Source organism: Prunus dulcis, chromosome 5, assembly GCF_902201215.1.
Source record: "Prunus dulcis chromosome 5, ALMONDv2, whole genome shotgun sequence".
Taxonomy (NCBI): domain Eukaryota; kingdom Viridiplantae; phylum Streptophyta; class Magnoliopsida; order Rosales; family Rosaceae; genus Prunus; species Prunus dulcis.
In genome coordinates this window covers 3,465,505-3,490,025 of record NC_047654.1, presented here as the reverse complement: position 1 = coordinate 3,490,025, position 24,521 = coordinate 3,465,505, and the positions used below count along the sequence as shown (strand labels likewise).

At 37.2% G+C, this 24,521-nt stretch overlaps 3 protein-coding genes and 1 long non-coding RNA gene across 5 annotated transcripts; 1 reads left to right on the top strand and 3 right to left on the bottom strand.

Moving 5' to 3' along the window:
* Positions 1-2,672: 2,672 nt before the first annotated feature.
* LOC117627344 (uncharacterized protein At4g17910) lies at positions 2,673-10,307 on the bottom strand. 2 transcript variants are annotated; one of them, XM_034359396.1, is made up of 16 exons: positions 10,000-10,307; positions 9,845-9,908; positions 9,671-9,716; positions 8,645-8,763; positions 8,270-8,343; positions 8,019-8,094; positions 7,830-7,919; positions 7,157-7,230; positions 6,542-6,629; positions 5,577-5,703; positions 5,365-5,469; positions 3,673-3,802; positions 3,524-3,575; positions 3,390-3,434; positions 3,018-3,116; positions 2,673-2,903 (listed from the first exon to the last, which is right to left on the bottom strand). In XM_034359396.1, exons 1-16 carry the CDS (start codon positions 10,047-10,049, stop codon positions 2,751-2,753), a joined length of 1,392 nt encoding a protein of 463 aa, XP_034215287.1. In that variant the 5' UTR covers positions 10,050-10,307; the 3' UTR covers positions 2,673-2,750. The 2 variants fall into 2 exon arrangements, with proteins under 2 accessions (XP_034215287.1, XP_034215288.1); XM_034359397.1 differs by lacking the exon at positions 3,390-3,434.
* Positions 10,308-11,492: 1,185 nt separating this feature from the next.
* On the top strand, positions 11,493-14,468 carry LOC117627347. Its single transcript, XR_004585762.1, has 3 exons — positions 11,493-11,528; positions 12,418-12,481; positions 14,277-14,468. It is a non-coding gene; the product is annotated as an uncharacterized LOC117627347 (long non-coding RNA).
* A 1,392-nt stretch (positions 14,469-15,860) lies between these two features.
* Positions 15,861-17,118, bottom strand: LOC117627346 (RING-H2 finger protein ATL29-like). Its single transcript, XM_034359399.1, is given in 2 exon segments — positions 15,861-16,865; positions 16,868-17,118. Coding segments are annotated over 2 exon segments (1,170 nt in total). The 5' UTR covers positions 17,033-17,118.
* A 466-nt stretch (positions 17,119-17,584) lies between these two features.
* On the bottom strand, positions 17,585-22,640 carry LOC117628142 (zinc finger CCCH domain-containing protein 56-like). The gene is made up of 3 exons (XM_034360519.1): positions 22,382-22,640; positions 21,287-22,231; positions 17,585-18,252 (listed from the first exon to the last, which is right to left on the bottom strand). The coding sequence occupies exons 2-3, from the start codon at positions 22,032-22,034 to the stop codon at positions 17,972-17,974; spliced, it is 1,029 nt and encodes a 342-aa protein (XP_034216410.1). The 5' UTR covers positions 22,035-22,231; positions 22,382-22,640; the 3' UTR covers positions 17,585-17,971.
* Positions 22,641-24,521: the final 1,881 nt, after the last annotated feature.

The following is a 24,521-nucleotide window of genomic DNA, read 5'->3' as shown; positions in this document are numbered from 1 at the left end:
AGAGAGAGAGAGAGAGAGAGAGAGAGAGAGATGTTAGAGAGGGAAATGGTGCACGTGAGAGAGGCAGAAAAGGTGAGGTGCTTTTCAGCTTCGAAAAGTGAGGGAAAGAGAAAGAGAGAAAGAGCTCTCTCTCTCTCTCTTTCTCTCTCTCTCTTTTTTCTATCTGTCATCTTAGTTTTGGTTTCCTTCCCAATTTCGTAGATGGTGTCAAAAAGAGTGGCCCAGTATGTGCAGTGGATCAGAGAAGGGAAGGTGGGGGACCCAAATCTATATAGATATATGCATACAAACAACACAACAAGCTGTGCAAAAGCAGCCCCTCACATTCAAATCTGTGTTTGGTTTTGGAGGAAATGACTGGCTCACGTACCCTACCAACACATACATAGATTCGCTCTTCTCTTATTTATTATAAACTCTACATACAATTTACAAGCACACTGTGGAGATCCAAACATTATTACAGTGCATACGTCATGTATTTTTTATCATCTCTCTCTGCTTTCTACTTTGTTTATAATAAATGTTTATCGTATTTGTGTAGAAATAATATGTATATATATAGAGCCTAATAAAATGAAAATTGGTTTATTACATGTCAAAGACCAGCAGCAAATGCAGGAGGTGGAGGTCATTGCAACGTCAAGTGTCAACCCTGTTGGTGATATTGACATATTGAAAGGAAAATGTGAGCAGCAACCCTAAGTATTAAAGGGATCAAAAGCTCATTAATTGACCCTAATCATGAGCCTTTTTCATTCTTTCTATTGCTAATGCTTTGATGCTTAACAATATTAGGCCAATTATATCAAGAAATAGCAAGGCTTAATACAAGTAGCTAACCAGTATTATCCTATCCATCCAGAAAAGCAAAAAGGCTGTATTATCATACATAGTATAGGTATCAATAATTGGTATAAAAGGATCCATTATTTGCAAGTTACATTCAGAAAATGAACAACTTTATTTAAAAGGGAAAACGAACTATTCATTGAGTGTAAAAACCACCCTCTCCATGTGTTCCATTATATATAGAAACAGAGTGAAAATGACTTGTCCCTCTGCCTGTGCTGCTTAATTTGTACTTTCTCAAGCATTAGGGCTTACCCAAAAAGTTAAAAAATAAAAAATTCATCATAATGAGTAGATCTAATCCAACCACTAATAAAAATCCATTTACAAGCTTATTTTTTCTGTTACCATACTAGATGTTCTTTTTTTTAAGTAAATAATCATGGGACCATTTTAGCTCATCATTTTAATCCAAGTTGTATGCTCACTCATTACCATTTTCAACACTTGACACGTTTTATTAGCATAATTATAGTTACATAAATCACAATAAAAAATTAACTATAATTATGATTATAAACATAGATCTTGAGTTAAAAGTAGTGAGGAAAAAACATTTCAATAATCATAGCATATCAGCATAATGATGTGGTTTGACTGTCAGCCGAATTTTTTATGATAACATTATGGAAAACTGTACACTAAATTTGCTTTATTTATAATATTTATAAGCCAATAATGCCCCTTGCATGTCAGAAATAAAAAGAGATTGCAATATTCAAATGGCTTTATAAAAATTTAAAAAAAATTAATAATGACAAAAACAAAAACAAAGAGAAAGATCTGAAACCTGTTGCCTTATCTAGTGACGAGGACATATGGAGGGAGGATGGTCCAAACTGTCAGATCCTCTTCTCTGCATGTTAATCCATATGACTACCTCTAGGAGAAGTACATCTTTGCTGTGATTAACCATAATCTAGAGGACTTACATGTTTGACTATAAAAAATAAAAATAAAAAAAATAAAAAAAGGACTTACATGTAACGAGTATATCATTATTTTTCTATTTCTATCTTATCACTTGAAATTCTTATCATTAGTGGCGAAATATAATTGATTAGGGATATCAAACAGTGACATTCCTATTGCATACAAATTTTTCTCCATAACTAATTTTTTGCCCCACATACAGGTTATTTTGGGCATCGTGTCAAGTATCTTTCTGTTCTACTGTAGGGTTTTTTTTTTTTTTTTTTTTGGGAAAGACTACTGTAGTGTTTTTGTACTATTGGAAATTGAAGGTTACATCTACGTTTCGAATGCACAAATCGTTGCATGAGTTGTCGTTGTATTTGCTGAGAAACTGACAACCAATGGCAAATGCACTTTCATGTGCATGCCCCAGATGTTGTGCCTAATCCTTGGCATGCCATCATCAGGACTCGGCGCTGTTATGTTTGGCCATTAGCCCCATACTTCTATTTTGCATTATGTATACTCGAATTATACTTGCGCAAACCCTCAATTGATTGATTTTTTATGACTGAAAGTAATTTTTGGTGCTTGTAGTTGGCCAGATTTTTCACTTCGGTCTATGTTCTTTTGATTCTGGCAATTTGACCTTAGTAATTTGATATCCATCGCAATTCTAAGACGTTTGAATTTACATCCAATCCAAACGTATCCTTGCATTATGATGAATATCAAACTACATAGGTCAAACAGCCAAAATTGAAACCACACTGACCAAAGTCGAAAATTCGACAAACTACGATGGCCTAAATGACCTTTTCCTTCTTTTTGGTAAATCCCCACCCTCACCCAAAAAAAAATGGTTATCAAGCGTGGATTAGGGGAAAAAACTTGGTAATCATGCGTGGATTTAAAAGTATGTTGTAGGAATTTTCATTTAGTTCCTGTCCTTGACTAATTAGATTGTCACACAGATTGTCCCCCTACCAAAATTTCAGTCTGATACCGCAAAAATCTAGTAATCCAATAAGGAAGGATAGGGAAAACGCATAGGCAATCAAAATAAAAAGGGCTTTGACTGATGATGCAAACAGAGTATCCACAAACAAGTTCACCAAACCTGTGAGCAAGTTTGCCTGTAAGAAACAGAAGATTAAGATTATTTCAAGTGTGATCGACGAGCAGCTGCCAAATGTTGATTAAAACAAAACAAAATTTTGTTGGTTACCACAAGGGGAAAAAAATTATACCAGAAGAAATGTCCCCAGCAAATTGCGGTCATATGCTTCTTCCAGTACTGAAGTTTTGCTTCCGGGAAGAAAATCGGAGAGCAGTAGTATTGCCAGCACCTGAAAATGCGTGACGATTTGAAGAGTTAAAAAAATGTACGAACCAGTTTCAAAGAGCAGTTGGTCAGAAATGGGATGTACACTTAAGTCAGCAATAGTTGGACAATTGACAGAGCGCAACTTGGAAAAAAATTAAAAAGATAAACCAATACAACTCTGTTCCCTATACAAGTTACCATCCAAAATGAATAAATAATATATGAAACTAAAATCTTCCGAAATGGATATGCCATTTAAATTTTAAAAATCCAAATCACAGGAAATGGTAATAACCTGTAAATTTACTGCCAATACCAGTGTAACATAGCCCAGGTTGCACTGCACAATGTATACATACTTTAGTTTCCTCAAAACTAATATTCAAACACGTACTTAAATTAAGGAAAAGAAGACAAAAGTACACATACCGTTCTACGGGAAACTCTCTCGACGTGGCGGTCTATAATCACAGTTAATAACCTGAAACATATAACACCTTAAGCACTAACCTTGCTACCAGAACAAAGAAGGGAGAGGGAGAATAAATTTGAAAAAGCAACTTGGAGAAGAGAAATACCAAAACAGAAGTGAAAGCATCCAGACTCTAATCTTTGCCCAGTTAGTGCTCCTCATTGTTGCAGAGGAATGGTTATTGAAGAAAAGAAAGTTTCCTAACTGGACACCAACAAGGTACAAACCCCAATATCCTGGGAATGAAAACAACCAAATACTTTACAAAAGGAATACAAAAAACCAATAAGAAGCAAAACACAAAAAGACATGCTTGAATGATTATAATTCAGCCTCCTCTCAGTGTTATGTGATCGTTTAAATTTACTTCCATATCATTTCAGTTCTCAACTTTTTGGATTTTCATAATGTCTTTCATCAGTTTTATCCTAATTGGTTTTTGTAGTGTTCATGTCCAGTATTCAGCAGTTCACCTCCTATACATATGATTAACCAAGAAAGGTATATAACATGTTAACCGGAATTGTTCTTCCAATGCATAGCAGAACATGACATTCTCTCCAGATATATCAGAGATGTTCATTGGCCCCCAAATACCCACAATTAGGTCATCCAATGAATTAAATCATGAACTAAATGCAACCTAATTGCATCACAACCAAAGTTTAGTTATGGAACCCATTTAACATCGTTGTCTGAGTTACGGAAAACTCTAGTAAATATCAAGATTAGAGTGAGTGAGCTCGGTGGTGATGGTGATGATCATAAGGATAATGGTAGGTAATTGTAGTGACTAAGAACATTCAGAAAACAAGATTCAGAATTCTATTACAATTTTTCAATTATCAAATGATGAATTTTGAACTTTTCATATTTAAAGGGATTCATGTATCATTATGAATTATACTATTATCCCACTATTATAAAAGATGATTTTGGTAGTTTTTACAATAAAATAAAACAATTCAACATACTTTCATTTTGTATTGTAGCTTCGAACCTTCATTTAATTTAAAAGATAAAAGACCTCAGGCTAAATAACTAATAAAACAAGCCAATCTCATCTTTCTATCATTGTTTATATCCTTTACCTTTTCGTAATAATGAGAAAATGTGAAAGCAGCGAGTTGAACGCTAGAACTACTAGTCATAGATCCTAGCACCAAATTCCATTGATTACAAGCCCGACTTAACCATGAAGATGGTAATTGCACAGTTAAACTGCCACACCTTTTTTTTTTTTTTTTTTTTAAAGACTGAATCTAGATTGCTTTTCCCTGTTTTGCAAAATTTACAGTATATCTGACGATATATGAGCATAGAGAAATATCATGATTGCATTGTATAAGTTAAGCAGAGAATATGACTTAACAGTTTGCTCTTCCTAAAAAGTAATCTGGGTGCAGCATTCAATTTGGTTATCATACTACAACTTCATTTGAGCCATCAACACCCACTCAGCTGCTTCTCCAAGAAAAAGTACATTTTAAATGGAAAATTTTGATGTTTTCTTTTCTACCATTACTTGGTATAATACAGCATTATGAAAAGGAAAGCTAATATTACACTATCCCTCACAGCATCCAACCTATGGCAGTTTATGTTCAGGGCAAAGAATGTACTATTTCATCAAGAAAAACAGTCATGAGATGATTTATGACTGATTGAATACATGAATCCCACTTCTTCTTTTTTCATTTTTGAGGTAAGAAAAACCTGTTCTTTTAACTTGATTTTAGAGTCCAAACTATACAGAATATCAATAAAGGATAACAAATCTGCAAACTTACGCACTTACCAAATATGCTAAAAAAACCCTCCTTGTTTTGGCTGATTATATCAGTTCCCCTTTCATTAGAAAGCAGATACAAGTTTAACCCATGTGTCAAGCAAACTTGGTAACCTGGAGGATAGAAAACCCCATTAGGCTATAAAATAGTCTTGCATCTACTAGAAGAATAAAAGTAATAAAAGGTATACCTAAAAAAATATTTCTCAGTTAGATAGTACCTACTAGAATTAGTGAGCCAAGAATGCCAGAATACTGTGTGGGAACATTAATTATGCACGTAAGAATTGATATTGCAGCAAGTGTGAAAAAGAAATTCCAGTGTACTCCGTATTCAGCTACATGAACCTACAAGGTGTAAATATAACATGAAAAAGCAGAAAAGTTTAGGACAAGCATCATGAAGAGTTTAAATCAGCACAGCACAGCTTATTGAACACATAAAAGTGCTGGAAAGTTATTTGTCATGATTGATCAGTGTCTAAATGGAAGGACTCATAACAACAGAAGCTCAATGGAGTGGTCACCCTACATTCTAAACTTGGCTCAAATTGAACGCTAGGCGTGACCACAATCCGAATACCAAATTGACCTGATAGTCCCTGATAGCTTCAAAAGCCTGACCTCACTGAGCTGGATTCTGGTCCAGGTTGAGGCTTTGAAGCTCATTTTCTTGTTAGGGAAAGAAAAAGGGGCTGTTTCAATTCTCACAGGAACACACTTCCGTCTTCCACTTACTGAACTTCCTAGGAAATTCTCATTAGGGAGATTCACTATTATACCCAATATAGGAGCTCAAATTATAAAAAAACCCTATATGAAATGGACTTTAGAAACACACTCAAAGCCCATTTACAACATAGCAAAAAGGCTTTTAACTTCTTTTAAATTACAAAACTGCCATTGATTTCTTAAAACAAACCCAACCCAAAAATCTCATAAAAAAGCCCAAAACACTCAATAGGGCATCAAAGTAATTTAATAATCAAAATTATATTTCATATGGCCAGTTGTCATTTTTTGGGTTTTTTTGGGGTTTGTTTATAGAAATTAAATAGTGTAGGGTTTATTTATAGTTTTAAAGTCATAATTGCATGTAGAAATTCAAAATTTCTTGATTGCAATCCCCATTTGATTCAATAAGTATCTATTAAACAGAGGGCCAAAGTAACATCATAAAACCTACCTGATAGTCCACACCTCTGGTAGAGAGAAGACGGGCAAACCCAAGGATGATCAGTGGACTAGAAGATTGAATTGCAGTCTTCCATTTCCTTAAAAAGCATAAAAAAAATATTTTTAAGAAAACACGTCACTACATCATAATATATTCACACTACCATAGGAGGAAGTTGCATTCCATTTGGTCATACCATACAAAATCCAATCATGCAGACTGAAAACCAAAAACTAAAGGAAAAATAAGCATTTGAGAGCTAAAAATGAAAACATTTACTAATAAAAACCTGAGGATTACTTGGGAGCATTAAGAGACTAGTCTGGGTAACTTTTTTTTTCCATAAGTGTGCTGCTAGGTTTGAAGGAAAGCTCAAACTTCCATATATGTCCATCATTTAAAATCCCGTTATTCTCTGAACTTTTTGCTTATAGGTATTTGTCTGTCTTTTCAAAAGGGATATGCACATCGAGAAAATAATATCTTACAACAAATAAACAGTTTCACTTGAAGTTACATGTTAATTTATTATACATACATATATAGTGAGAGAGAGAGAGAGAGAGAGAGAGAGAGAATCAAGATGTTATATGCCCAAACTAAGAGAATCATAAAATGACTCACCTGGATGATATATTTCGTGCTTGCCGTGAAACTAATGAATTTGCTACGACAAATGAGCCAACCCCAAGATCCATCTGACATAATCATGTATGGAAAATGTTTCAATTGAGGTCTCCTCTCTTCTTTCTTGATTTCTTTTCTCAATGAACACTCATTCAGTAGAGATATGTATGTTTTAACACATGTGGCAAAGAGAATATCTAAAGTACACAAAGATTAAGGGAAAGAAAGGCAAAGAAAGAAAAAAGTGACGAACAATATGATCCGAAATAATTCTACATTTCTTCATTCAAAACAATTTAAAACTAATACTATAGCACTAGTGAGCCTGAGTAACTTAATATGATTGCCTCCTTAAGTCTGCTATTAAACATTGGCTAAATTGATAAAGAATGAAAGAAATATTCATGAGGTTATGTTATCAAATAAAATTCAGACAGTTAAAACTAATCAGCAATTGATGATAACCTAGAAGAAAATGCTGGTAATGGAACAGAAATTAAACATACGTTATTGACATATCATTTTGAAGAGTCGTGCAGTACAGGTAACACTCTAATGAAAATAAACAAAATCTAGTCAAACTCAATCAAAAGTAATCATATAGAACAAAAATTTACAATAAACTTAACAAGACTATAATTTTGTTGCATACTGGTTGCAAAATTCTTACCCAGCCAGTACCATAAGTCTCGGTCTTGGCATATCTTCTAGGGAAAATTTTGAAGTCAACAGCCAAGATACACAAGCATGTAATGATCATCTGCAGCAATTACTTTGTTCACACGAGAAAATAGTAAAAGTTACAGGAAAGTTTTTGTAATAAAAAATAACCTACGCAGACCTAAGTGAGACTGCATACCGTAGCGACCCTGTAAGACGATATATTTTTTCGTACAGAATAGGGATCTTCCTTCAAATTAGAATAAGAACCAAACCTGTATTGAAGTGCATACGACAGTGTATCAATATCCAAGCCATATATATGCTCCTCTGCTCATACAAATATCTTTAAGCATTGTGAACATTCCATGAATGACTTCATCATGCAAAAGTAAACCATAAAGATCCGATAATTTCTTTATAACAAAATTGCGATCTAATATATTTTACCTGTTGGCTGCAATTCTGATAAGCAGTAACAATGTCAACAAAGTTGCCCAGATATACATCCACTCTGCTAAAACCTGTTGTGAGATATGGTCATTGTGAATATAATAGGTATATGTCATTTATGCATAATAAATAATGTAACCACACCAGGAGGCCAAACTATATAGATTCTACAGTTAGACACTATGACTTTGAGAAACTTTGACTGTTCATGAACAAGGGCACTGCTGTCAGATTCTTAAAAAGATGGTGGGAGAAAAACGATTGCAAGCCACAATCCAAAGATTACTCAAAAGCTAACATAAAACTTGGTCAAACACAATATGCTTGGATCCTTCAGAAGTTTTCATAATTACTCAAGTTAAAATCACTTACAGTGTAAACTAAGACGATTGGAAGCACAATGAGAAGAAAATCGAAAGCCATTGTAGACATGTAAGCTGGTCTGTCCTTAGAACCAACTACCGCATCATCATTTTTCTTCAATGTGACATCTATGGTAAAAGAATCACAGGACAAAAATTAATATCAGAAAAAAAAAAAACGTATTAGCTGCATCACATATCAAACGAGCTTGGAGACCAGAAGCTTATGGTACTGTGAATAGATATAATATAGACGCATGACTTCGTTTGGTATTACCAAAACAGAGGAAGATGATGTTAGAAAATATGAAACATAACTTTTAGAGTATTATGCTAGCATCAGATAATATGTTTGCATCACACAGACGACACCTTAGCTTAATCGTTGCAAAACTTCTCCAAAAGCCAAAACCCTACAAAATCTGTCCAAAATTGATTTTGATTGCACCTTAACTTGATCGTTGCAAACTACTTGGCCAGTGTCACAACGACACCTTAGACAATCTTGTCTCCGATTTGTTTCTAGGTGCCCGTGGTCATGAGGATTGCGCATGGTTTGGAAGATTAGCATGTGGTCACGAACATGGCATGTGAATGGGAAGCTTATAATGTTGTAGTCCATGACAATTTTTTGGTGATAGTTAAGGCAACCCTTGGCACCAACATGGACGACTAAGATGTGACAAATGAGAATGCATCTAAGCTATCTATATATAATCTAACAGCTTGAGAATAATTTTACCTACATGCATAATCAGTCAACCAACTAGGCCTGAATTTCAAGGGATAAGTCAACATTGCTACTGCAAGACGATATTTTACTTATTTCTCATAAATGTTCTATCACACAGCACAAAACCCTTGGTGCCTAAACTTTATCATTAATACAAACACACATCAGAAGAACAACAACAAATTTACAGAACCCATTTTTTGTTCATTACCCCCAAATAATTATAAGGATCAACTTTTAGTAACTTGAGAAAAAAGAACATAAAGAAAAATTTGAATGGTAATAGAAGTCCTTGTGGCTTACCAACAACAGGATTGGAGCCAACTGAGTGCCGCAGTATAATCAGAATCTGAAAAAAGCGCAAGGCAACCAGGAAAATGGCATCAGAATTTACAAAAACATACACACACACACACAAAAACATAACCCTTTCGTTCTAAACTTGAGAAATGAAAATCCGAAATTAGGTTAATTTACAGGGATAATTGTGGTAAGCGCGGCAATCTCCATCATGGACGATCCAGTCAAATTGCTCACAAACCTGCAAAAGTTATAAAATTCAGAAGAAGATAATTAAAAAATGAATCAAAAAATTTTAGTTAAGCAGAGGAATTTAGAGAGAGAATAGTAACTCTTCTTTGAGACGTTTGTTTGGATTGAAGGAGTTGGGGAGAGAATCCATGGAGAACAGAGGATTTTTCTGTTCGCCGGAGATAGTGGTCTGACTGACAGGTTTTACTTTAGTCTCGAAATTACCCTTTCACAATTCTTCAACTCACGTCCTTATAATCTACGGATGGACGCACGTAAGCTGTTCGATGAAATGCCGGAAACGTAGTTCGCCTCTCAGTCGGAATAAAATAAAACTAACTTCTATATACCCCCGACCTTATTCTTACTTCTCTATCAATTTAAGCTTACATGTACAAGCACTAGAAAAGATATGAAAATAATGGAAGAAAACAGTTTCAGGATTGATTATTTTGCTTTAACTACTTTGTTTTTTTTATTTGAAAACTTGGTTATAATTTTTTAGTGCTGTTAAACGAACTCTAAAATTAATTGAGTACACCATACTACCAAACCATTTATTTTGAATTACTAATTTACCCTAATATAAAATGACCAAAAAGGATATACTGAATTGTGAAACAAATAAAATTTTAATAAGTAAACCTTATTCACTATATTCAACTCTTATCAAACATAGAAAAGTCTTCGGATTGCTTTGTGCTCACAAATAACGCAATGAGTACTAGTTTAGGATTGGTATTACGAAATTGTATGAAACCCAAAACCTGAAAAGATTGTACAAATTCATGTAACAAGAGAAACCTGGTTTAGGATTGGTATTAGAGTGTTATATTATGGCTATTTTTGGTAGTTAAATAGGGTATACTTAGTTAATTTTATATTTTAATTAAAATATTAGGGTTAACTTAGATTAGATTGTGTACTCAGTTAATTTTAAGGTTCATATAGTAGCACTCTAATTTTTTTATGTATATTTTATTATAGTACTGAAAGGTTATGATAATTGTTGTCTAGAAAAGTTTTGGAGAATTTTTACATGCTCACCCACCGGGCGGTAAGAATTATGGATCCGCCACTGATCTGATAGCATGTATGTAAGAACCCAAAACAAAATATCTAAAAAGAAAGAAAATATCTAAAAAGTAAGGAAAATATCTTTTAGTGAAAAGACCATTTTGCCCTTGCATTAATAATGGGGGAAAATTTGACTTTTTAATCGAGAAAGAATTTGGGAATTCCGCTTGCGCCATTGCGTAGAGCACGGCGAAAGGAGTCCGTAGACACGGAGTGGGCCCGAATCGGAGTTGTAACGAAAAAGTTATGGTCAAAAGAGTCTCAGTGGCATAACCGTAAATATTTCGAAGTTGCATCTATATAAACCCAGACTCTGCGCGAAACGGGCCACCGACTTCCAGAAGGTGCTGGCGCCGCCTCCGAGCTCCAATGGCCACGGGACCGGTGGCGTTGGAACCGCCATCGAGTCCCCTACCTTCTCCAACCGACCTCAACCCTGGGGCCGCCCTGAGCTGGCCGGAAAATCGTGTTTTCCGACGGAGGTTCGTCCGAAGCTACCCAAACTTCCAGCTCGAAATTCTCCTTCGTTTCTCCACCAAATCGATCGAGTAAGGTATGGTTTCTCAGCTATTTTTCGTACTCTAGCTGATGGATATATGGGCTTCGATCGATTTTAGCTCTAAGGGGTTCGATTTTGAACTTGAAAATTCGGCCGAACTTCGGCCCTTCGAAACTACTGTTTCCGGTCACTTTTTGGGGGTGGCCCAAGAACAAAAGTGACTCCAAATGGGGTTTTTACCTAGGGTAGGAGTTTGGAGTCTTGGTTCCGAGATTTTTCGGCCACCCGAAATCGCTTTGGACACCCAAAGCTGTCCGCGCGTACTGGAGCCCGTGGGCGAGGGTACTGATGTAATTCTGTGTAGATTTGTGACCCTCGTGTCGTCACGAGCGCGTGGGATTTCGCGGATCTCGATTCGGAGTCCGTTTGAGCCCCGAACGGATTTTCCATATCGCGCGATCCGTGGGTGCAGTGTTGTGTAATCGTCGGATCGCGCTGAATTTTGGGTATGTCGGTCTACACGATGTCAGGATCGTGTAGGATTCAACGGATTGCGAATCGGAGTCCCGGATACTCCGAAATCGCGAACCCTGGGGCTAGGGTTAGGGTTTTAAGCGATAACGCGATTTTGGTCAATCCGACCGTCCGATTCGGACCAAATTCGCAGAACATGGTTCCCGCTGTATGAGAAACCTTCAGGGATGATCAGATTGGCCATCGGACACCGTGGACCCCACGGGTCCCGGGTCGGCCGACCTGACAGGCTTATCGCTTAAGCTGAACGTCGAACCTCCCAAAACTGTTCCAAGCATTGAAAAAGGCTATTGTGGGCATAGGAGTAGTTGGATTGAGATGCGCGTATTTCTAGGAGCCGGGGGCAGGGTGTTTAGTTGAAATTCTTTTTATTCAGCAGTTTACTAACTTAATCTTTCGGGATAATCAGGCACCAGGAGCCCGACAGAATTATAAAAGAGATCTTCGAGGGGTCGAAGTAGCTCGGACCATCTGTGAGTGGACCTTCTTTCATAAATCAGATTTCATGAATGATTGATGTGCTTTTATATAAATAAGTTTTATAAATGAGTTTATATTAATTTTATATAAATAAGTTTTTAGAAATGAATTTATTTGAATAAGTTTCTTTATTTGATCTTGAGTAAGTTTTATTACGGTTCTGAACTTGATCAGTACAGTAACAGTTTTATAAATATGGAGTTTTTATCAAAAATAGCCAAAATTTATCTCATACTTTCATAAATGTCAGTTTTTATAAAAACTTTCTAAAATAGCCAAAAATTCACTTAAAAATACTCAAATGCCCTCAAAACTAAAACCCACAAAAACCTAAAAAAGCAAAACATGAAACCTGTAATATATGTTTTCATTTGATTTTAAACATAAAAACTCCCCTATGTTAGTATCTGTTGTCTCTGTCATTGGGCTCGAAGCTTTTGTATTATTTGTTGTCGTTAGCCATGTTGATACTATCACCATTGGAGGCCACGCACAACCCTTTGTCAGCCATATATGGACTTCAGAGTTGCTAATTAGATTCCGATATGAACTTTAACATTGCGAAGATGAATCAATAACTCTATAAATGCCTTGTTAAATATATAATACAAATATATGGCTTATTAGAGATAATTAAGTAATTAGATAATGGAGATGAATCAATAACTCTATCAATGTTGGGTGGATGCAGTACTCGGACTAGCTAGGAATCAAGTCATATTCATGGTTCAACTCCTCCAATGATATAACATGGGATCAAACCTTTGTGTTTTATAGATGTTTAAAATCAAATTGAAAACAAAGATTGCATTTTTTTTAAAAAGGTTTTTGTGGGTTTTTACTTATGAGGGCGTTTGAGTAATTTTAGGTGAGTTTTCTGCTATTTTTGAAAGTTTTTATAAAAACTGACATTTATGAAAGTATGGGGTAAATTTTGACTATTTTTGATAAAAACTCATAAATATGTGCTGCTTATTTAAAAGTCATAGAAACAGAGTTTGAGGTTGAAATCAGATGAGACAGCAGCACAATTTGAGATTTCAGTTTTAATCGAATTTTCTAAAGGAATCTATTTTAAACCCACCTTGTACCCATTTTCTTTATGGTGATTACCCAGAGTCGGACCGATGTCTACGGACATCCAGTCTGATTATAGTTCAGTCAGTGCACTTGACTTTGCCTCACGAGTTTCGGGGACACTAGGACCGTGAGTGCCAGGATTTGCGGCTCGGCAGACTTGGTGTCCCGAGACCTGCCAGGATTGCGGCTCGGCTGACTCTGTGTCCCCGAGACCTGCCAGGATTGCGGATCAGGCTGACTACGGTCCCCTGCATCCTGCCAGAGCGACTCGAGCTGACTTGGTGTCCTCGAGGAATCTGCCGGCAGATCAGGCTGATCATAGTCCCCTGATTCTGCCAGTTTGCGGCTCGGGTAGACTGCGTGGCGCCCGAGACCTGCCAGGGGAATTGACGGATATGACAGGGGTACAAATAGGTGGTATTTTTCAAGGATTTTAAGCTCTTTTATTCAGTTATGGTTTTCAGCTATTTCAAACCAGTTTCTTTGATATTTGCGCATTTTATATCTTCATATAATTGTTCAGTTTTACGAAGCTACATGCATACGATTATATATATATTCGGAGGAATACCTTATATTAAACACAGGTGAACTTTAACCTTACTTATCAGTTATTTTTACTATGGGGGTTATTATGATTTTTTTTTACTGTTTTCATAAATCTTATATTTGGTCCACTCACATTTTCAACCTGTTTTTCGCCCCCAGGCCATAGAAATATGCGGGATCCACCACCGAGCCATTCAAATCCTCCGCATCACCACGTAAGGTAAAGTTTTGTAGTTGAAACCCTGAAACTTAGAAAATGCTCTGATATATATAGTTGAAGTTGGAAAACTGGAGTGGAGATCTGTTATTTGGAATATTCTGGCAGTTTGTGTGAATTTATGGGTTGTTTAACAGGTGAAAATTTTTGGGATTAGTCAAAATACAGGGGAGACTCTGCCGAAATTTCGGCAGAAGTCTAAGGGAAGTTAAAAAGAATTTGAGACAAGAAGAGTAAAAAGGTCATTTGTGCCCGACATTGCCAGGTGTCGGACACGCACAGGACTTGGCTCGAATTCCAAAGCGGAAATTGGGTCGGGTCTTGTCAATGTAGTTTATTTGTTTTCATACATACTTTGTCTCTAAGTATTGTTGACATATTGGTTGGAAGTAATCTTACATGTGGTATCGGATCAATTAAGCTGATTAGGTTAGGTCTAGCACATGCACATCTATTAAATTAAACATGTCAAATAAACAAGATAGTGAAAATAGAGTGATAGTATGTGTTGGGAGTGTTTTTGGGAGGGCTAAAAGTGTTTTCTAACAATTAAAAGAACTTTTGATAGTTTTTGGCAGAAAATATTAGAAGTGCTTTTAGGTCGTGGAAGCGCTTTCTGGAGGAAGCACTCTCAAGTTCTTTTCCAGTAAGCACTTGGATTTCTTATGAAAATTTCAACATCTTTATAATAAAACGACTTTTACAAAAAACGCTTATGAACATAAGTGCTTTCTAGAGAAGCAGTCTCAAACTATGCCAAACTGGAAAAAAACTTGCACTACAAGATTCATGTTTTTGTTTTGATCTAGGGATGGAATTGTGTATAACATGGACACACACACACACACGTGACACGTGTATCTAAATAACCAAAAAATATATATTAATACTACAATTTACCCTTTTTTTTATGTGGAATTTCCGCTTGATATATATAAAAACTGAGATTGCATTTCAAAATTGACAATAATACACAAAAGTAAATTTGATTGATTAATTGAAAGTAAAAAAGAATATATTACATTCATATATCATGTGTGCACTGGGAATTCTGTATGTTTATCTCTCAAGCTATAGGAAATTGAAAGTGATTCTAAAGTTCTAATACAAATTCTAACTCATCATATCTCACCCTGATGGCAAATTCGAACAATTGTTTAATACATTTCGCAACTTCTACAGGGTTTCAAAATTATTCCTTTATCACATTTCTATCATGAAACCATTCAAGTGGCGGAGGCTAAAAAATGACACGCTTTTGTGAATATGTGTATTTGGTTTGGGAATTTTCCTAAAGAGGTGTTACACATATTGTATTTTGACTTGTATGGGGATCTTCTTTGTAATGCTTTCTTCTTTCCCAAAAAAAAAAAAAGCAAGATCAGTTCTCAAGAGAAAAGGCAAACCAAACATCTAAGTTGCTAGCTAAGCTAGCCTTCTGTATTTGCAAAAGAACAAAACCGAAGGAGAGGAAAAAATATATTTGAAGATCTTGAAGAGAAACAATTTAACGAAAATACAAAAAATTAAAGTCTGTTAATGTCTCCTCCACCAGCAGAGCCAGAGACCTCTCCAAAGTGGCCACCAGCCGCGTTGTGTGTTTGGCGTGAGAACTCCCCAAATGTGGTACAGCTTCCTGTCCAGTTATGATGCCCTCTTAGAAGTTTTATCTTCACATGCTCTGGCAATCTCAGTGTATATCTATCCTCCTCCGCTCTAGGCCTAACTATGGAGTGCCCTGTCGAATGTGACCTCGAAAATCTTTCGGTTTCATTCTCTACGTTTTGATGATCATGGTTAGTTCTACTACTTTGTTCATCTTCTGCAACCATATTGTTATTGTTATTATTTTTATTCGGAGGCCACGAATCACTAGTACTAGTTCCTTGATGATGTTGGTCTTGGCCTTGTTCACCTTTGATGTCAATGTGGATAGCATCCGGATCCAACAACACAGGCTCATTCCCTTCATGAATTTCCTGCATGGCGACGTTCTCGTGAGCAAGCAACGGAGACTTCTCCGCTAAGTTCGAGGGTATTGATTCGAGATTTCCACGACAAAATGGGCAAGTTTTGTGAGACTCGAGCCAGAGGTCGATGCATTCTTGATGGAAAACATGGCAACAAGCTGTCAAGAGGCGCAGCATGCTATCGTCCTCGAACTCCACCAAGCAAATTGCGCATTCTAGGCCGTACTTCTCTATCCGATAATCTTTGACGCTTGCATACACGAAAGTTGGAAATGATTCTATGAGTGAGACGTCAAGGCCTTCTTTAGGTACAACCGCCGTGCCCACAAGGTCTCCGGAGGGAGAGCGCTGAAAGGAGGTAAGGATATGGTCCATGAAACACTTGCAAAAGTAAATACAAAAGAATCCCACAAAGAAGAACACGAGGAGAAGGACGGTCAGAACGACAGTAATTGGCGGGGAGGCCACATGCTGTGAGGATGGGGGATAAGCTACATCCGGTGTGGTCGATGCTGACATTCCCTGCATAACTAGGATTGAGCAGCTATACCTTATTAAAAAAAACCCGTGGCCGGAGATCGGCTTGCACTTCCGGCCAGCCTTAGTGCACGGATATTCAGAGAAGAAGAACAAGAATTGTGATGAGATGAAGCTACAAAGAGAACAACAAAGTGTTGGTGTTGGTGTTGGGTTAGTTTGTGTTTGTGGGATAGCTTCCAGTCAGTCATTGGCAAGAGAGAAACAAGGAGGCATGTCGATGCATCTGGTTTTCTTGAGCATACAAAAATGATTGGCTTAATTTGGGAGGGTGATGTGGAAGTGTTGGTTTCTAGTCTTTGGTAAGAACCAAAGCTATGGAGCTTTGAGCGAGTCCTTGTGAGAAGGATGGGCTCAACAAATTACTCTCTTCACTATTAATCCAAGCCACCAATATATAACGCCCTCATCTTTGGCTGTTCAAACAAAAGGGTAAACGTTTTTAATTAAATTTGTAGATACGAAATTTTCATATCATAGAGGGCAGAAACATTAAATACTAAATTGTAAACAATATTAAATATCCAATTGGAAGAAACATTATATTGTTACACGATCCAAACACGACACAAATATAGGACTCGAATATAAATTAGATCAACCCGAACACAACCCATTGCCACCCCGTCCCTTTATTCTAGTCGAGTTATTTTGCAATCATCTCAGAGAAGAAAGTTTCAGACAGGAAAAAGAACCTCAAAATAGGGAAAAACTTGATACAAGTATTATGATCAACGCCAAAATGGGTGAAAGCGAGACGTTTAATCATTTTAATTGATAATTTGAACAAAGTGGTACAAGCTAATGACCATCGTCTCTCTGGACGAAAACGGTCATCCCATAATTGTATATGGTAATAAGGACAACTAAGAGAGTGATACAAGCTTCAAGTTCTAATTGTAACAACAAAATTCGCACATGAAACAGATGGGCTGTGCCTTTACCAAGCCAGGCATGAAACCTAAACTAGAAGCAAGGAAACAAAAACTACTTCTACAGATAAGTTACAGCTACATGATCCCAAAATCTCTTGCAGAGACTTGGTATCTAGTTTTCTATCTAAATCCATGGAGGATATATGTAAGTTACCACATTACATCTTTAACATTTGGAAGCGAGGATCCCAGATTTTATTCGATCTCATCAATCCAGTCACCATATATCCTACTGATTTTGTCTGGTCCCTTCCATTTCTGATGGGCTCTCTGCCCAGGCCTCTGAATTACAATCGATGATCTTTGTGATGGAACTCCGAGGTGATAAACATCAGAATGAGGAACTAGCGGGACTGATACTACCACAGTATCTGCTGGGGTTTTAGAAGGTACTCCACCCTGCTTATTGTCAGGAGGGGCTGAAGAAGACTCTCTAACGTCCCCCTCCACAAGCCCACCACCATATCGGTGTAATTCTGTAGTCAGAAGTTTAGAATTCCAATGTTAGATAATGAAAGCATCATCAGTTTAAGTTGAACTGCAGTTTGATTATTACAATTTTCTTTTCAGGAAAGAGGATATTAATATGATCACTACAGTCTCTATAGATATTGCACCCAAACGTAAAAACACACTCTCAAATAGTTGAAGACAAATCATCCACATTCCAGACAACATATTAGCATGCTAGTCTTCAGTGGCATACAAATTTAAGACCTACAGATGATAAGAGCGTATTTTCATTTAATGTCAACAAAGTGTGCAGACTCGTGACCTTAACAGAAACATCACACCATACAAACTTGTACTAACACTTTACTTTGTTCCTTTTTTTGGCCAGATCTTATACTAATGCTTGTGGCTGATAACCTTACAAATTAGAGAAAAAAAGGTAAAGAAGTAAGCAAAATAAACAAACTAGTAATCCTTACCAAACCAACTCACAATACAACAGTAACAGCACTGGCAGCCAAACGAGATCAAGTTGTACAACAACATTATGCATCTACATGACCCTTGCTTAAGCTTTATCTCTTGAGGTGTAAATTCCATGCAAGCCTCCCTCATGCAAGATGTAGGATTTTTTCTAGACTTCAATACACCAGTCAAACCCTTAACGAGCAAAAATTGATCACCTCAAAAGTGGTCCGGCCACACCTCTCTTAAACCGGTCCCTAATTTGTGTTCAACACCATCGGTACGGTTCGTCAGGTGATATACATACTTGGTTTACCACTTTCGCAAAAGCTTAAGCTGTAAGGGAATGTATATCAAACTAACACCCTCTCTCTCGTGCAAGCGCCATCCTACATGTGGAGTGGCAGAGAAATTCAGAGAGAGAAACGTATAGGTGCAGCCCCATCCTGCACCTTGCAAATCAACAAAGAAGTGAGAATGGGGATTGGAGATTTCGTACCAAGGATCTCCACCAACCAATGCTCTGATCCTATGTTAGGCAACCACTAGATCCCAAAACCTTAAGCTGTTAGGACATGTGCAAACAATTGTTTTAAACTTTAACAGTTGGAATATTAAATACCCCAGGTTTCTTAGCGACATCCAGAGTAGGAACTAGAGTTTGTGTATTTGTTTTCTTCCTCCCTTGAGGACATAATAGGAGTTAGAAACTTGTGTGGCTTAAGGAGATATTAAGCAGTAAAAAGAAAAAGGAATGTATGCGTGTGTGTGTGTGTGTTTTATTTATTATATGGCACTATATATATATGCTTACGGGCAGTGCAGACCCAAACAATACAAATTGCCACAAATAGTTTTGTTTCTTCCAAAACTATAGAGGCTCAGGTGGTACGTCTAATTTTAGTTTTGTAAAAAGGAATTAAAAAATGATATAGAGCTTCTAATTAGGAACTTTCCTTGCCTAGGCTTAAATATGCCTGTATTAAATATTTTTGAATAATACTTGTGGCCTCCTCCTTAGTCAGATGTAGGCCCTTTTTGGACCGATTGTTCTGTCCTGGATTTTCTGCTAAGGTTTTTAAGCAGGTTGGGGAATAGACCCAGCCCCCTGGATGAATTACTGATTGTCGATGGTCTTTTATTCTTTGTATTCTTCCAGGATTAAACTGCAATAATTCGTTCTGGAGCAATGGTAGCCTCTTACTTGGCTGCTGGAGTCTAAAGAGAATTCTTCGGCTGGCCTTCTTTCTTTGCCTTCCTATGCTCTAATCATGCTCATGTAGACTTCTACTAGAATTAAGAAACAGAGAAACTATTTAATTGCCCCAATCAGCATAGGAAACTTCAATAGCACCTTGCATCAAGGCCATAGATGGTTAAAAATAAATAAAAATAAAAGAGAGAGAGAAGGGGGGAGATTTCTTCCCTCCATGCATAATGAGTATACACTCCCTATCATAAGCAATAACAGGGGTGGACAAGTGACAATAACTTGACATGGAAAAGCTTGGGCTTAACTGCAATAATTTAATCTGTACTGATGGTAGCCTCTTACTTGGCTACTCGAGTCCTAAGGGCATTCTTCAGCCGGTCTTCTTCATTTACCTTCCTATTCTCCAATCATACTCAGTACACTTATATTAACAATAAAGAAACAGACAAACTATTCAATTGGGCCAATCAGCGTTGGCGACTTCAACAGCACCTTGCTTCAAGGCTACAGATGGTTAAGTAAGAGAGAGGGGGAAATTTCTTCCCTTCCATGCATAATGAGTATACACTCTCTGCCACAACCAATAACCGAGGTGGACAAGTTAAACAATAAGTTTACAATGTAGTTTGCATATTTCTGTTCAGGTAACTTTTCACTGAAGCGCCCTAGAGCTTGGATAAAATAAAAGATGGGTTGGCCGGTTAGGAATAGAATCACGTTATGATCTTGCAACCTAGAACTTCTGTCCCAAGGTTCTCTATGATAGACAAATGAACGCGTAAGTATGTTGACAAGTGTCTTTGCTTTATGAGGAAAAACAAACAATCATGTGTTCATGTTTCTCTTTTACAAGGAAAAAGCATAGGTAGTTAGTCTTTGTTAACGATGCGCCAAAAGAACAAGTTAACCGATATACCATAATCTTGAAACTATTACAAAACCAACAATAGTGGTAGTTAACCATAATTGATTTCTTAATATACTCAAGTGCTTTCCTAAAACAAAAGAAAAACATGGAAAAGCTTGGACTTAAGTCTTGCATGAAATTAAAATTTCTACCACAAATTATAGGTAGCAGTGTCTCACTTATTTGGACATTGGAAATGCAGGACACCAAGCATCTAGGTAATGAAACTGAAAGTAGATATAAAAGTTATAGAATGGGAACCCAAGCAAGATGGCTAGCTCTATGAAAAGTTACACTGACAAAGTGGCAACACAAGGGAATTATTTACTGCTATGGAAGATGGATTAATATCATTCTCAAATCTTAGAGCAAGCAAAATTACTGATTTTTTCAAAACTGAGCTATCATATATAAAGAATCAACATCAAATGCTTTCCGTAAAGCAAAAACGGAAAAAGTAAATAAATCATACCTGCAACGCCATGAGCAAAATGGCATTTACTTCCAAATGGGCAATATCCTGTCAATTCCCACTTATTGCAAATCCTTGTTTTCCAATTTGATGGCTTGTTATTTGCTCCATTTGCAGCACCACCATACCCTCCTGGACCTAAACTTATTGCCACACTCTCTCGATTCTTTGACTGCTCATCATGAAGAAAAGTACAATTATCCCCATAAGGGCAGCCTTCCTCAGTATAAAACTTCTTGCAATGCCTCCCTTTATACGACCTCTGAGTCTCCACACCATAACCTGTAGAGACTATTGGAATTTGATATTCTTCCCTTGGCTCTGAAGATACCCCCTTTTCTTCCTCATGAGCAGCCACAATTTCTTGCCAATTTGGAGGTGGCCTTCGAAGCTCCTCAATGCTATGAGCAAAGTTGCAATTAGTGACGTAGGGGCACGTCCCAGCACGGAATTTGCAACAAAGTTTGGTTTTGAAAAACATTTTCCCAATGGCTTTTGACCGGTTAGACGAAGTTGCATCTTGGGAGTTCCTTGATTTCTTATTTGGGGGTTCGCTTCCAGAGCGACTTTGAGATTGCCTTTGATCATAATTCGAGTTGGACATGGTGTCCGCCAACGCGTCACCATTATTCCAAACTCGGTACTCATCCTCAGTAGCCCAAACTGCTTGATCAGCAGACCAAATATCACCGCCAACACTATTCCCAGTGATTACTTGCACTACATTAGTTTCTCTTCCATAATCCATTGCAAGTATAATTCCTCAACACAAAAAGTACAGTGCTTGAAAGAAAACAAGAGTGTTACAAACCCTAAGTGCTATCTTACAGGTTCTCGTAACACAAAGGAAAGTACCCACATGCTGAATTCACCAAAATTCTATACAAATTGCTGAAATGTTGAGAAATCTTAGCAACATAAGAAATGGGTACTTCAAGAAAACATCTACAACACAAATTACAAAGCTTTTAGCTAAGAACCTTCCAGAGAAATAACAAGGAGCTACAGCTACTTCTACAACAACAAATTAGGAGGCACAGTACAGATCAAAGCAAGATACTTGAACAAAAATCTAACCAAAATGAAACAAGTTACCAAGTTGGAATTGCGGTTGGATCTACAGCCTCAAAATGTCCAAAAGATAATGAAGAGATCATCAGAAAGTGGCTTAGCAAAATGGGAAATTGTTGAATCAGTAAGGGGAACGTGGTAGAGGAATTGATAGGAGTGAGGAAATTAAAGGGAAAGAAAAAAGAATGAGAATTTAGAGATAGATTTGGTTCAGTGAGGCCCCAAAAGGAGGAGATTTCCAAATTTTCACATCAAAGGAAGGAGAGACAGAAAGAGGCTCTGTACATATATTCCATATTTTAACCATTTCCGGTATTTATTTTTTTCCTTTTGGCCTTTTCAAGGTTTTGTCTTTTACTGTGGAAGTGATCGTCTACTCCCGAGCGTGCGTTGTGTTGAAGTATTTTTTCTCAGGTGAATGTGAAATAGTTGGTCCGCTTTTAGTACCTGGCAGACAACATTGGCTTCTATTTTACATTTATACTGCTTGCAACTCCAACCATCCTACTCATTCATTTTCTAAAATAAAAGAGTTATATGCCGAATTACCTCCTAAACTTGTATCATACTTTTAATTTACCCCCAAATCTTTTTATTTAAAAAATTAAGGATATGAATTAAATTTTATTGCCAATTTTCCCCCACCATTAGAGTGTGAGACATTTCATCCATTACTCTGTTAATTTTTTTTTATTTTTGGGTCAAGGTAATTCATTTCATAAAGATGAAAGAGATTACACAATTAGAAAATGCAAAAAAAACTAGCCCAACACTGATAGATACAAGGCCTCAGCCCAACAGAAATAAAAAAAGCCACATAAAGGAAAACCCTAAAACAAACATCTAGCCCAATACAAACACAAAGGAAGAACCCTAAATCTGAGAAGCTACAGCAGCCACTTTCCCCTTGCTGCATCGCCGTCGCAAATCCACAACTGCTAGAGATGAGTAATCAGTAACTAGACAAACCGTGGCTTAGAGCAGAGAATGGTGGTGTGGACAAACCACCCACACAAAGAACGATACCATAATCCTAGAAGCTAGTGCAAAGAGCACTTTTGAAGCATCCTCATCCATGGAACCGAATAGCAATGGTTGGTCGTTGAGATCTCGGGTCGGGACAAAACCGGAGGGAATGTGTGAAGGGCACCATAAGAGAGTAGCAGCAAGGGATGTACATGTGAGAAGTGTAGATTAAAGAACAACATTTATGGGTGGGGAACAAAGAGGAGAGTGGAAGTGCAGATGTGGGTTTTCCAGATTTGGGAATAATTTAGGGAAATTTAAGGTGAGGGTGAAGAGAAAAAAGTAGAGAAAGTTTAACATAGGTAAAGGGGAAGAGGAGAACTTGAGGGAGATGTAATAGATAGATGGGGGCGTTTGGAGACACAAGGTGTCAAAGATGAGGGAGATCAGAGGGATGGGAAGAAGTTGGAGAGGAGATTCAGGGAGATATAGAGCAAAAACAAATAAACATAAAGTAACATAAACTCTCACAGAGGAGAGGAAGAACTCTCACAAAGGAGAGAGAAGACTCTCACAGAGGAGAAAAAGATAGAGAGAGAAAGAGAAAAATAGAAGGAATAAGTGGGAAAGGAGGAAGTGGGAAGGAAAAGGGGAGGAGGAACTAAGGCCTCCACCCCCAAAGCAGCGCTACAAGTGTTTTCAAAGGAGGGGCTAGGGTTAGAGAGAAAAAGTCGCTTCTGTAGTAGGTAGCTAGTTGCTTCATTACTCTGTCAAATAAGTCACGTGGGAGGCACGTGACTTCCTTTTTTAGGGCAAATACGTTTATTCCGTGACCCTTTTGTTCCCATTTATCCCGCCATTTCTTCCCTCCAATTTGTACAAAGGAAAGTCCAAACCATTTTATTGGAAGTTGACCCTCTCTAACAACCTTATAATCGCACAGCTTGAAAAGATAAGGATGAGGTGAACAAAAAAGAAAAAAGATGAGGAGGAACCTACCTAGCATTGATGGTGAGTCAATGAGGTCTTGATTGCACATTGAAGAGGCCATTTCAGTGAGGTTGTAGTTGTGCTACTATGGCAATGCTGTGAAAACATATACATCCTGGACAGATTCACATCCTGGAAGGAGGTTTGAAGTTTGTGGGAGGGTAAGTTAGATTTGTGTTTGTCAATGTGATTGTGAAATTTGGGATTT